The sequence below is a fragment of the Aedes albopictus genome, chromosome 2, assembly GCF_035046485.1.
Source record: "Aedes albopictus strain Foshan chromosome 2, AalbF5, whole genome shotgun sequence".
NCBI lineage: Eukaryota > Metazoa > Arthropoda > Insecta > Diptera > Culicidae > Aedes > Aedes albopictus.
Window position 1 is genome coordinate 253,236,119 of NC_085137.1, and position 13,788 is coordinate 253,249,906.

The 13,788-nt window shown below is 43.8% G+C and overlaps 2 protein-coding genes across 10 annotated transcripts in view; one reads left to right on the forward strand and one right to left on the reverse strand.

Moving 5' to 3' along the window:
* The window catches only part of LOC109428200 (myb-like protein AA), a 149,995-nt gene extending 136,812 nt beyond the window's left edge, over positions 1–13,183 (forward strand). For 8 of the 9 annotated variants that reach the window (XM_062851563.1, XM_062851561.1, XM_062851562.1 and 5 more), the window contains 4 exons: positions 1,246–1,299; positions 1,381–1,756; positions 1,869–1,883; positions 12,339–13,183. In XM_062851563.1, the coding sequence (XP_062707547.1) occupies positions 1,246–1,299; positions 1,381–1,756; positions 1,869–1,883; positions 12,339–12,460 (567 nt within the window). In that variant the 3' untranslated portion in view covers positions 12,461–13,183. The remainder of the gene's footprint in view (positions 1–1,245; positions 1,300–1,380; positions 1,757–1,868; positions 1,884–12,338) is intronic. The other variant, XM_062851568.1, reaches the window with a different exon arrangement.
* The window catches only part of LOC109427891 (protein Wnt-1), a 267,059-nt gene that overhangs the window by 67,468 nt on the left and 185,803 nt on the right, over positions 1–13,788 (reverse strand). The window lies entirely within an intron of this gene.

Genomic DNA, 13,788 nt, shown 5'->3' on the forward strand with positions numbered 1-13,788 from the left:
TCGAAAGAATGAAAATTCGAGGAAAAACGGAGTTCAATCTTAATTGTCCTTATCTTAAGATTCAAACTTAAGAGAAAGTTCTAGTCTGAATTGTTCGTAAGCTATTTACAATAATTTCTCTAAGTATTCGTTCAATTATAGATTGATCTCATCTGCATCACTGTTTTAATATTTAAATCTTTTTCTATCTATTACATTTACAGTTATTTTGAATTCCTTGTTTGGTAAAAAGACTTTTAACATCTCTACTGGTAAAAAAATGCTACTAATACAATGAACTTCACATTTTTTATATTTTTGACATTTATCTTGGCTAAATAGGTGAACTTATGTACAATGTGGTGCATAATTGATCGGACAAACGCCGATTTTCATACAAAATGGTCAACTTTGAGATGCTGTAACTGTGGTTTGCGTTGATGGATTGAGCTCAATTTTTGATACGGAACTACTAATATGCTGAATTTTATGTAGGTATACGGAGTACCAAATGTTTTCGATCACAGGATCACAGGTTTGGGTGTGGCAAGGCGTTCAAAATGTGCAAAAGTGATCATTTTGTACTTCCTATTCGTAAAATTCAGCATATTGGTAGTTCCGTGTCAAAAATTGAATTCAATACATCAACGCAAATCTAAGTTGCAGCATCCCAAACTTGGCCGTTTTGGATGAAAATCGGCGTTTGTCCGATCAATTATGCACCACAGTGTAAATAGTTTCGTCAGTTTTGTTCTCTTTGTCAGGATTTTTTTTCTGAAACCTTTTGATCTCCAAATTGGTGTCAAAGCTTTCTCAACTAAGCTGAATTATATGACCGAGTTTCAGGTTATTTGCCTGACAGAAAAACTCTCAAGACGAAGAGAACAAACCGGCCGATAGTACCCAAAGTCATCCCAGATGTTTTCAAAAATACAAAAAAATGTCCAGTATCGTCATTGTTTTAATGGTAGATATCAGTTTGACCAGTTTATGGTGATACTGAATAGAAGTGGAAGTGTGTAACGTTTTAGACTCTCATATTTTCAGTGTATTTAAATATTTGCTTTTATTTGCATTTGATCAGTAGCAGCCATTTCATTCATTTTCCATTGTCTTGTGTCGCAGTAGTTTTGTGTAGTTCTTTAATAGCCTATTAGTCTGAGTAGACACTTCAGCTTCGTGGCATTTTTCAAGTTCTGATTATGTATATATTCTTAGTGTAGTTTTTACTAACCTTTCTCCCTATTCCTATCTTCCCACGAACAGGGAGACAATTCGTTACCACCGGACTTTGCTGCAAGTCAGCTTGTATTCTCAACGGTATTTGATCCACTCGTGCAGATGTCGATCAAGGGTATTAATGATGTTTTCTTTTCTCTCCAAAATTGCTTTCATCAACAGTTTGAAGAGTCCTACCTGGCACTTAATAACGATCTCAACCTAAGGCCGGATCAAACGCATCAACAGCAATCACCTCAGCAACAGCAGCAACACCCGCAACAACAACAACACCCGCAGCAACAGCAGCAGCAGCATTCACAGCAGCAACAGCAGCAGCAACAGCAGCATACTCACGTACCGCCCCCGCAGCAATCGCCACATCTTAGCTCTGGTAGCTGTGGCCCTATGCAGAACAACGTTAACCATCAGAGTCCGATGGGCAACCATGCGTACAACAGTCACAATCACAACGGGAGTAACGAACCGCTGCTTAGTTTGCAGACGGCGCCCCAGATTCAGTCAACCCCCACCACGATACCAGAAATTGTGTTTACCGGTAGGTTACGTCGGTTTTGGGCTTTTGTTCGTCTTCTAATCGATTCGCTAGTTTTTCTGTAACTTCATGATACGACTCGTTATGTGACTAATATTTTCTCCATCTTTCGCAGATTTCTCAACTCGAGGTAAGTTTATCGCACCATCATTTTGAATCAATTTTGTTGTATGTTATGCCATAGGGTACGGGACAATTTGGGCAGAGGGTTCTATTTCGGATGTGTAGCTTCCTGCTTAGAATAGCAACCGTTCCGGAGGTACTGGTCTGCCAAACAGGTAACCGAAATTCATGGTGACAGGTGAACCGTGACGAAGGATAAATGGGCGAGAGGGTTTAAAACATGATCGATCGTTAACGGAGCCTGTGGGGCATCTGGGCACCCCTCAAATTAATTTGTCCCTTATCGTGTTAATACAGGGATGTGACGTGGTCGACCTTCTTTCCCTTGCTGGAATCAAAATGAGTTTTAACAATCTCAATTCAAATGGATAGGTAGGTGGTAGTGAGGTTAACCCCTTCGCAAGAAATAAGTTTGCTACGACTCCGTTTAGGTGAGCGGATACTGGCGGAGGTAGTAGTGCGCGTAGCGCAAGCGTAGGAAACCCCATTACAGCTGCGTCTGGCATGTCGTGAAAGGTAGTGGACGGTGCCTGGTTGGTGGCAGCAGCAGAGCCCGTGAAACTGAAGGGGCCGAGTTTGCAGGTAGTTCGACATAGACACAAGATACGACTGTGTAAGTACTCAAAGCAGTCGCAGAAGCGCGTGAGGAAGCCATCGAGGGTTGAGCAACTCAACATTCGGAAGACTAGAAGAATGATAACCCCGAAGCAAAAGGACAAAAAAACGTGAGTCGGCTTCCAGTTAGATGTCCCAAACGTCGGCCCGTCGTGAGTTGAAGGAAGAAAGGGACTGCGACCTTGTGTGTGTTGTCAGCTGCCACAGATTCGGGCGGGCCAGGGAGAGAAGCTCCTTGCACCTAGTGGACAGAAAACGAAGAAACCGAAGAGCCAGGGGGAATCTGGGAGCCGACGTACGCAGTATCAGGCGTACACGTACCGGTGAAGTGATTCTTGACCTTAGGAAGGGCACCAAGTGCAAGGGTCTCATCTACAAATGTTTGGCGAAGGTTTGTGTTTTTTCGTTCGAAATAGTATAAAGGACAGGTAAATTTTGTGTTAGAGATGGGTATTCCCCACAGCAGTGCCCAACTTCAAAAACAGCAGTAAGTTTTTTTTATAGAATGAGAAAATCTGTAACACATACCCAAGAGGTGGTTCCTCGGATGATGTGGGGATCGACCCACTAAAAACTCGTTCTCTCTTTTCCTTACCTTCGCGGTACGCCCTTTAGGGATGACTTCGAAAAGGGGGGACCGTACATGAGTACACTCTAATAGTAAGCGTTCCACCAGCTACCGCCTTAAGTTGTTCACTCCCTCCTGGAGGCTCGGGTCCTAGCTAGTACTTAGACTACCCGTTGATCTCAAGCTCCTGGATGGGGAAGGTGGGCCAACTCAACTAGCTGTTGTTCGGCTCGCCATTTTCTCTGTAGTTCAAGTACGATTCGAGAAACCGTGGAAGTAACGGAGTCCCACTTGTCCGTCCCCGTACACATCCTTTCAACAATGTTGTCAGGCGTGATATCTCTACCGCATACCTCCTGCATACTCGACCTTTCCTCCACGAAACGTGGACATTCAAAGAGCACATGCTCCGCGGTCTCGTCGCAGTCTGCACACTCCGGACATGCGGGGGAGCCTGCGTGTCCGAATCTGTGCAGATACCACCTAAAGCACCCATGGCCTGACAGAAATTGAGTCAAGTGAAAATTCACCTCACCATGGGGCCTGCTCGTCCACTTGGACACGCTCGGTATGAGCCTGTGTGTCCATCTACCTTTGCTGGAGGAATTCCATTCCCTCTGGCACTTCAGCATAGACGAGGTTCTGGCGATTCGCCTCGCACCTCTTATGCCGCGTCGCTCGAAGCATCCTTCATCCTCTGCCACCACTAAAGCTATGAGCATCATGCCCGCTAGCACACATACCGCATCCTTTGAGACCGTGCGGTATGCGCTCATCACCCTAAGGCACATCAGCCTGTGGGTACTCTCAAGTCGCTCCACGTTTCGATTAATCATTAGCGCCTTCGACCATGCAGCGGCGCCATACCGTAGTATGGAGACCGCTACTGCCGCGAGCAGCTTACGCTTACTCGAGACTATTGCCGAGCTATTTGACATTATCTTTGACAATGCCATTATCGCCATGTTTGCCCTAAGGCAGGCATATTCTACGTGGCTTCCGAATTTCAGCTTATCGTCGATCATGACTACCAATTGCTTCAATGAGCGCTTAGAGTTGATGGTGCATCCACCTGTGATGACCACTGCCTGCTGTTCAGACTTGCGGTTGTTTACCACCACCACCTCCGTTTTGTGGTGCGCGAGTGCCAAATGTCTCGATCTCATCCAGTCCTCCACTATGTCAATTGCGTGAGTTGCTGTCAGTTCCACTTCCTCTATCGACTCGCCGTATACCACGAGGGTAATATCATCGGCGAAGCCGACCAGCTTCACGCCCGGTGGAAGTTTGAGCCTCAGTACGCCATCATACGCCGCGTTCCATAGTACCGGGCCCAGGATGGACCCCTGCGGTGATGTTGTAGCTCCTCTCGCCTTCCTCGGTGTCATAAATTAACACCCTATTCTGGAAGTAGCTCTCTAGTATCCGGCATAAGCTAACCGGGACTCCTAGGAGGTGTATTGCGCACTCGATGGCGGCCCAGCTGACGCTGTTGAACGCATTCTTAACGTCCAGCGTGACGACCGCGCAATAACGGATTCCAGTTCGCTTCTTTTGGAGCGCTATCTCGGCTGTTTTGGTTACAGCCCTAATAGCGTCCACCGTCGATCGACCCTTCCGGAAGCCGAACTGGTTATCCGAGAGACCAGAGTCATCGGGTTTCTCGGTATAAACCATCAGCCTCGACAGAAAGATCCGTTCCAACAGTTTTCCGGCGGTGTCCAGCAGACAGATAGGTCTGTATGCTGACGGGTCGCCAGGTGGTTTCCCGGGTTTGGGCAGTAGAACCAATCTTTGCCTTTTCAACCTCTCTGGAAATTCGCCTCTGTCTAGGCACATCTGCAAAGCCATTCTGAACATGTCAGGGCTAGCCTCGATGGCTGTCTTGATGGCTAATGTCGGGATACCGTCCGGACCCGGAGCCTTGTTCAACTTAAGCGACTTCGCTATTGCAATGAGATCGTCGTTCGTCACCGGGGCTACCTCGCTATGGCCGGTTTGGCTATAGGGAAGGGGGGCCCATGGTCTTGTATCGTGGCGCGGGAACAGCGTTTCCACGATCTTCTGCAGCATCTCTGCGGAGCGTTCTGGGGGCGCTGACTGTATCGAATCGCCAGATGGCCACTATGCGTGTATTCATCGTCAACCCTCCAGTCCGAGCTAGGGTTTAGACCCGGGCTCCAGAAGGTTACATCGATGATGGACTCTGCACCATTCCTACTGTAGGTTTTTTTGTCGCCTACGTTCGCGACATCCACGTTCAGCCTAGCCATAGCTTCGAGTAAGGCCCAGCCTCTCGCGTTAGTCAAGCGGCTACCCCACTCAGAAAGTTAAGCCACCTTAAGTGCAGTATACCTCCCAACAAGCTTCAATAATAAACCACCAGAGATCGAAGACGATGCAGTTATTGGCGCTATGGGAGATGGCGTAATGGAATCATTACGAGGGATGCACTTTCCAAATGGCAATCGGCCCGGTGGCCGAAGTCAAGCACCTGAAAATCATGTGATCGCGCTATGGTCTTTCACTCACCCTGTGAACGTCCAACGGGAAGATTGAAGAAAGAGAGTTTGTAGTGAAACAAGTCGAAGAATTAAGAGTGGCGAAGTTGTGTGAGCGTGGAAATAGGACATGTGGTAACAGAGTCCAATCACGAGACGTCAGCCTGATTCTTACAACCATTGTCTTCCGCACCCATTTTGTTATGACCCCGCAGTTTCGGTGTGGAGCCAATAATTCGCCCTTCAACGTCCTGGTGTACAACAGGGTAGATTCCGACAGCGTTGCTAGCCGAAAACCGATCTTTCGAATAACGAAAGCCTTGCACGTATAGGTGGGTCCGCGTTTTTATCTGCAGCTGTATTCCAAAGCCACCGCTAGGCTAGAACCTATAGACTATAAGAAACTGTGAAGGAGTTAATTAAAATGAGTAGAGTAATAAAGCGTGCACAAAGAGTCCAAGGAATCGAAATATTATTCTTGTTTTAGTGAAGTACTATTTTGGTTACCCTATATCAAGTGCGGAAATTGTCTGTCTCGCGGTAAACTTAGGTAAGCGTGTTGACCTTGAGGTAGTTGAGTCGGGGAGTCTATAGGACGCCCCCGATTGACTGACCCGATACTTAGAAAGTGCCGTAAATGTCCACCAGAGGCATAGGTGGCGTTGATTCGACTGCCCGCGACGGATGCCAAGCATCTGTAAATGTATGAAAGATCAAGGTGGGTTGGTCAAGCTGCACACCCAAGTGTGATTTGTTCCAGGAAATCCGAGAACAGCAAACACCCGACGGAAGATCCAAAGCGCCCGGCTATTGCAGAGGCTCCGAGTTGTTCAGATCAGATATGTCTGGACGAGGGAATCTTCCCGGAGGTTTGGAAGAGGCAGAGATTGATCCTATTGCCAAAGGCGGAAAACAACCCGATAACTCATCTGCATATTTACTAGATGCTTGCGACTGTACTGCTACTGTACAGTAGTAGTGAACTTTGACATTTTTATATGCTTCAAAAGAAGAATAATAAAGACATAAGGAATGCTTTGAATGCAACAATTGTCTGAACGCTTCTAAGTCTGGGTACACCCACCTGAAGATTCTCGAAAATGATTTTCAGAATTGGGTATTGGTTCCAACAGGGGTCTATGCCATTTGGCATAAAGTCATTTGGCATAAGGCCGTTTGACATAAGGTCGCTTGGCATAAATACATTTGGCATAACGATCACTTGGCATAATGGTCACTTGGCATAAGTAAGAAGGGTGCATTTTCATTATGCCAAATGTTCATTATGCCAAATGATCGTTATGCCAAATGTCTTTATGCCAAGCGACCCTACGCCAAACGGCCTTATGCCAAATGACTTTATGCCAAATGTCCCGCTCCCTTCTTTTGAGTTTTTAGAATAATTTTTTAAGATATTCGGACTCACTTTAACTTTAAAAGATTCGTTTTTACTTGTGAACAGTCTACAATCGACAGAGCTCCAGTCTCGGTTTTATTTCGACTTCACCTCATTACATTTGGCTTTGCTATAAAAACGTCAGTGTGTGAGTATCTCACAGATCGGGGTTCTGATCACTAGTTCGAACAGTACAATTCTTCGCCCTAAAGTATTTACTATATATAACAGAAATTAGACATCTTAGTTAAGACAACTGTTTAATCGAACTCATGCTTTACATGAAACAATTCAGAAATGTTTTAAGAACAATAACTTTTAGTTTGTACTTTGATTTCGATAATTCAATTGAACTTCATAACCACTTGTAACATTATTACTTATCGACCTTAACTTTAACAATTCATTCACATTTATCTTTGATTTCGACACTTTTAAGGCATTTTTTCTTTTTCGGACGGTTTACAGGACTCAGTGAACATACTGAACTGCTACTGAAAACACTGTCTGTCGTCGTTGTCTACTTGACTCGTTTACCCAAATTTTCCGTCTGCGCAACGTGTGGTACAACTGGTACATCCGGGATGTCTGGTTCGTCTGGGAATCCGTAAAATTCTTCTGAGTCACTCTCACTACGGCGTCGTTTGTCTCTCTGGATTGGTATGCGTATCGTAGTACTCGTTGATCGAGGTGTAATTATTCGTAATTGATTCCGATGAGCCTTGCATGTATTCCTTAATCGGAGTTCTGCTTCTCCAATGAATCCAAATGTCCAATGACCTTGTCCTTCAGTTTGAAGGGCACCTCATACGCCTTCCGAAATACCGGTCTTTCCTCTTTAAGTACGAGATCCGCTTCATACCCTATTATAGGATGTGAAAAGTTGCCATCAAAAATTTTCGGAAACCGTGTTTTTAAATCTGATTCAATTACCCAATGCTGGTATCTGCTGGTTCTGATTCAAATTGTTGACCTTGAAATTACTTTCAAAATTGTCTCTCCAGTTAGGATAGAAAATGTCTAACCAATTTCTACCTAACAGAGGAACAAAATTGATTTGACCGTCTAAAATAATTAGGGAAGCACGGTGTTGAATGCTATTTGCAGTTACATCGACTTCAATTTTTCCATATATACTCAGTTGTTGCCCGTTTACGACGACTGCTGCAATTATGTGCCCTGATATGAACGAAATGCTTTTTGTATGTCGTTAAACTGATCACCGATACTGCCGCACCACAATCGATTTCCATCTTTAGGTGAACTTTTTCTACAAAAGCGCTAACTAAACAAGGTTCACTGAATCTCTGTTTAGCCGATATCATCATACATGGGTATTCCATTTCTTCATCTTCCGAATCCCTAACACTCAAGCCTGGAACACATAGCGACCGTTCCGTCGAGGTTTGCGTTTTTTTGACAGTTTTCCCATGGGAAATGTGTCAAACTACTGCCACGCACACGCAAACGTATGCATTGTGTGGGGCACTTCAATTTCTTAAAATCATAGCTCTCTATTTTTTGTTCTCATACAAAATTCACAGTTTTTCTATTCTTGAGCTTAAAACAATTTCGTTTCACGTGTCCTCGCTTTTTGCAATAGTTGCATATGACATTAGCATGTGGATTGTCGTCTCCGTAACTGCGGCGTTCTTGAAACCTTTTAGGCTCACGTCTGCGTTCATATCTGTTGTTATTGTTTGTCTGATCTCGCTCTCTACTCTTGCTTCTACTACGACTATGATACCGATAACTATACGAGCGCGGCGGCCTACCATCCCTACTCATATCATCATATTCGTTTCTATTGCCCAACCGATACTTTACCGAATTCACACTTCTAACGATATTATCTCTTTCTTTGCACTCCTTTGCCCTTAGTATTCAGTACGTACTACAAGCTCTTCAACCTCCTCCAGCTTCATTTTATTTTTCATTAACAGTGTGTGCTTCAATTCTTCATCCCGTAAACCTAAAATAATCTTGTCCTTAACCGCCTCATCTTTGTATGCACCAAAACCACACTGACTCGCTAACAATTTCAATGCCAACACATAGTTTTCAGCCGGTCCATCAACATCTTGTGTGCGAGCATTGGATTTGTGTCTGTATAGCATGTTAGACTTTACTTTATCCAACCGTTCTTTCAATTTAACCGTTATGTGGCCGGCAAACTTTTTGCTTTTTTCTACACCGTGTATTTTAAATGGGTGCTGGGTACGCGGGTACCCTGCCGGCCACATAAGGGTTAAGTATCATTTGTTGATATTCAATGGATGCAATGGGAGAAGCCGGAAATATTAACTTCACTTCTTCGAAAATTACAGGGCCCCTCAAAGTATTAAAATAGTTATTTATGCAACAAGTTGCAAAATGATGATTTTTTCAGCACGAGTCGTACATTTATCCAACGAGGCTTGCCGAGTTGGATAAATACGACGAGTGCTGAAAAAATCGAGTTTTGCAACGAGTTGCATACAAAATTTTTTGCAATTATGAGAAATACTCTTGAGTACGATCATTTCCGACTGTCCACACTCCACACACGTTTCAAGAGAAACCACGTGCGAGCATCCATACACGTCTTTTTTTTAATCAGGTAGGCTGTGTTCATAGGTGTCACAAGAGGTCACAAGTATTCGGAGTCGCGTCGGTAACGAGGGTTGTTTGCTGCTGCTGCTTCTCTCTCTACGCCTGTTCGGCTGATCAAATCAGAATTGAAATAGCTTCTATTCAGATTCGATCTGCCGAAATGACATAGAAGCAGCCATCCAATCGACATAAGGCTACGGAAGAACATTAGTGTTAGTGAAAAGTGTACCCTTGCAAAAGTGCCGAAAAGCAGTACTTTTCGGCACTTTTAAGAATGCTGAAAAGTAGTACTTTTCGGCATTCTTGATCTAGTGAAGAAAAGTAGGCCGTTTCGGCACACTTTCGACGATTGAAAAGTCCAATCTTTTGGCACATAATTGCAAAAAGGGTTTTCTTACTAGCTTCTGGAATGCTGTTTAAAGAATATAAGATTTTCATCCGCTTCTTATAATCACTAAAACTGGAGCCACGTACGTAATGGTCCACAGTGCCGATCAAAGACGACATGATTGCAACACTATACCTTATCTGTATATTGGTACGTGTCCTTGAAACAGAACGTAGTAGAGAAAATAAATAGAGAGACTTACTTCAATTCCAAAATGCTTACCTGTCGTAGTAGTTACCCGGCTGAAAGCGTTAACAGTGCCGCATCCAACGACGCACTAGAGTTGATAGGCCAGCTCCAATACACCTCCTTACCAGACCTGCTTAGGGGCTGTCCATAAACCACGTGGTCATTTTGTTTGGGACTTTTCAACCCCCCCCCCCCCCCCGCGTGGTCATTGGTCCATACAAAAAATTTTATTTGTCCATACAAAATGGTCATTGGCCGAACCCCCCCCCCCCCCCCCCCTTAATGACCACGTGGTTTATGGACAACCCCTTACCGGCGTCCGCTCTCCTATAACAAACTTTGAAATTCACCGCCGTTACTAAACCGATTATTCCGCGCTCACCGTACTCACACCTTCGGATATATTCTTCGCTCACTGATACACCCTCATTTACCAAGCTTCGCTCTCTGACAGGTTACACGGTTACACTTTCCGCTTACTGACACTCAATCTCAAAACAACGGCAGCACCAATACCATCAGACGCCGCGCCGACGGCAGTCAAGCTGACGCTTGATGGTTTTCGCTTCCCCACGAAAAATATTTATGAGCAGTCATGCTGAGGCGGATGATTGCGAAAAATGTCAAATATTTTCAACTGCTAATAACTCACTTGTTTTAATAAATAATTTAAATCGATTTGCACAAATAGCTAGAGTACACTCCTAGCTTTGTGATGCATGTAAAGAAGTTTGTCTAGGAGCGGTTTGAAACGCAGAAAAATGCGAAAACGGGAGAGACAGAAATTTTTGTCGTTGTTTTGTTGTGCTCGAGTTCTGGCGCTCTCGCGCTTGGAAACCGTTTCGAGGAAGAAGGCTGCAGGAAAAAAAAAAAATGTTATGACATTTATTTTTCGAACAGTTTGAGTTTGGCTGGGCCTATGATGTTCGTGTGGAAAAATGTCAAATCTACAGCCGGTAACCGTTTTTTCCAGTACATTTCTCATCCCTGCTCGCAGATGCTACTCTTTTTCGCTTACTGATCCTCGCTTTCGGATATCTTCGCTCACTTGTCACACTTTTACTTTTCGGCGGCTCACCCCAACGAATCGCACGTCTCACTCTCGTGCCGTCGGTGCCTCACTGTACTACTTTCCTCACACTTCGCTCACTGAATCCCCAACCGCTACTGAAACTGCTCTCGATGTTGAACCTATTCACTCCACACAAAAGCCAATTGTTGGTTTTAAAAGAAATAACACCGCTTTGTCAAAACTTCATCGCCGGATTGTAATATGGCGGATTGAATTGCACAATTTTATAAAACGGTCGCCAAAATGGCCTTCTATGGAGCTTATCAGTAGCTCAATATTCACTAACTTTCAGCGAAAAACGTATCAGTTTTACCAAATTCTGGTGTTATGCATCCACGCATCAGATGCTAGACCTTAGCTTACTGACCACGCTATGCAAATCACACCAAGCACTAAAACTCTGGTTGATCTCTCACAGGGCTACTAATGTTGCACGCTTCCTTGCACCACTGCTGAGATAAAATATTAAAAAATACACTTTTTGAAGCTACAAGGTTTTTTAAATCCTTTTCCTTGCGTCGCCACTTTTGAGTTTTTAGAATAATTATTTAAGATTTTCGGATTCACTTTAACTTTAAAAGATTCGTCTTTACTTGTGAATAGTCTACAATCGACAGAGCTCCAGTCTCGGTTAATCACTTGTTCGAACAGTACACCTTCCAACAGAGAGGTGGATTGGAAGTGCTTTCACGTATAACTTCGGGAGGCTGCATCCCCTGGATCCGATGCGGAATGTCATGGACGACGAGGTGTCGAGTTTGAAGTTCCTAGTGGACAAGGCCATTGTCGGCCTCCGCATACGGTGTTACGCTGGAGGCCTACGGTGAATCAACCGAAGAGATGGAGCTGACTGCTGCCCACTCGATCGCGGTTGTGGAGTAGTGGATGGGCTCCAGGAAACTGGAATTGGCTCACCACAAAACTAAGGTGGTGGTTGTGTACACCTAGAAGCCGAAGCAGTAGGCGGTTTATGGCAAATGAATATGTCATGGATTTTAAGCCGTGCGGTCTTATACTAAATGTCTTTATACCAAATGTGCTGCTCCCATAGAAACCATATCTTATTTTTTTAAATGAAAAACTAAATTTCTTTAGAACGTGCTTCTTTATTATTATGATTTTACTATTTCTCTTCCCGCAGACGACTTTGAAGCCGATCTGGGCCTGGGCCAGATGGACTTTCAGAGCTTTCAGATGCTCTCCGACACTGGTGCCATGATCGATCCGATGGACGAGGATAGCTTTCGGCGCGAGCTTCAGTGAGACGACCTGCAAGGGAACGGTGTCGTCGCCGCCGCCGACGATGACGACGATGCCGACGGGTGTCGCACCGACGAGATGACAAGGTTACAAGCTTTCGTTACGTTGCTTTAGTTTGACGATTATTTCTTTCCCCCGGAAACAATCAAAAGCAGAGAAAATTCTTCTATACACGGCAGAGTAGGAAGCTTTCTTTCTGAAAGAAGAGAAGGTATTATTTCTCCAAGAGATGGTTCACATTTCTACGCTGAATCAAGCTTTTAGGATTTTGCAAACGAAAGTAAATCGAGAAAGTGCAGTACTAGATACCGGCTAGAGAATTTTTTATAAGGTTTTAACCTATAAGGAGGAAACGCTATTTGAGATACAATGAACTTAACGAGTAAGTCTAACGATAGTGATAGTGTGGACGGAGGAAAAGGGTGAATAGAGTTATAGGGCAAGATATTGTACGAACGAGCGAGAGCAGAGTGCGCATGGGCAATTGTACGAATTTAGGATAGTGTCTTGTGTATATGAGAGAGTGGAACTATTTTTTTAAGATTTCATGATGAAAAAAAGCACAAATCAAGACCGTTGAAAGTATACCCCAATAGATTTGGTGAGATTTTTTTTGTTTCAGTGTGTGGATCGATAGGAATGATTCCTTACTAATATCATAGTATGATATTGCATGATTTTTACGTTTAGTCGATTATACATGACCAATTATATTTATGTTCGTTTTTTGTTTTGTTTTGTAGACTCGGGCGGGGATGCTGCGTTTGATACAGATTCTTTTGGCACATGCTTCACCACGTGTCTTAAAATTTCAGTACTCTGAATATAAAGTTTACAAATTGTACTAAATATAAATTAACTTTGTTACAAATAAAAAAATAATGCTTTTTACGAACTACTCTGGATTGTAAATCTAGAGCACTAGATATACAATCTAGTATGAGAATGTACTAAAAATTCTATTGTTTTTAAAAGGAATTTCTGAGATAAAACTACATACTATCATAAGTTACTCAATTATGTTCGAAACAATTCTTGGTACCTTCTAGTTTTGGAAAGAAAAGTGACAGGTATTTTACTTCCACAAACGTTGACGCTTTCTAATTTCAGAAGCATAAATATGATCTACACGAACTTTCATACGTGTTTGGACTTCACACGTCTTACTGGTTCTCCGTCTCGATGTAGGCGTGTCTCCTATTGTTTTGGTTCTGAGCCTCTGCACCAAATGCACCAGGAAAGTCCTATTTCCTCCATTCAAACCCCGCACATCCATGCTTCTCAGCTCAGTGTCCTATGAGCACATCCACAATTATTAACTGAAGCCTTTC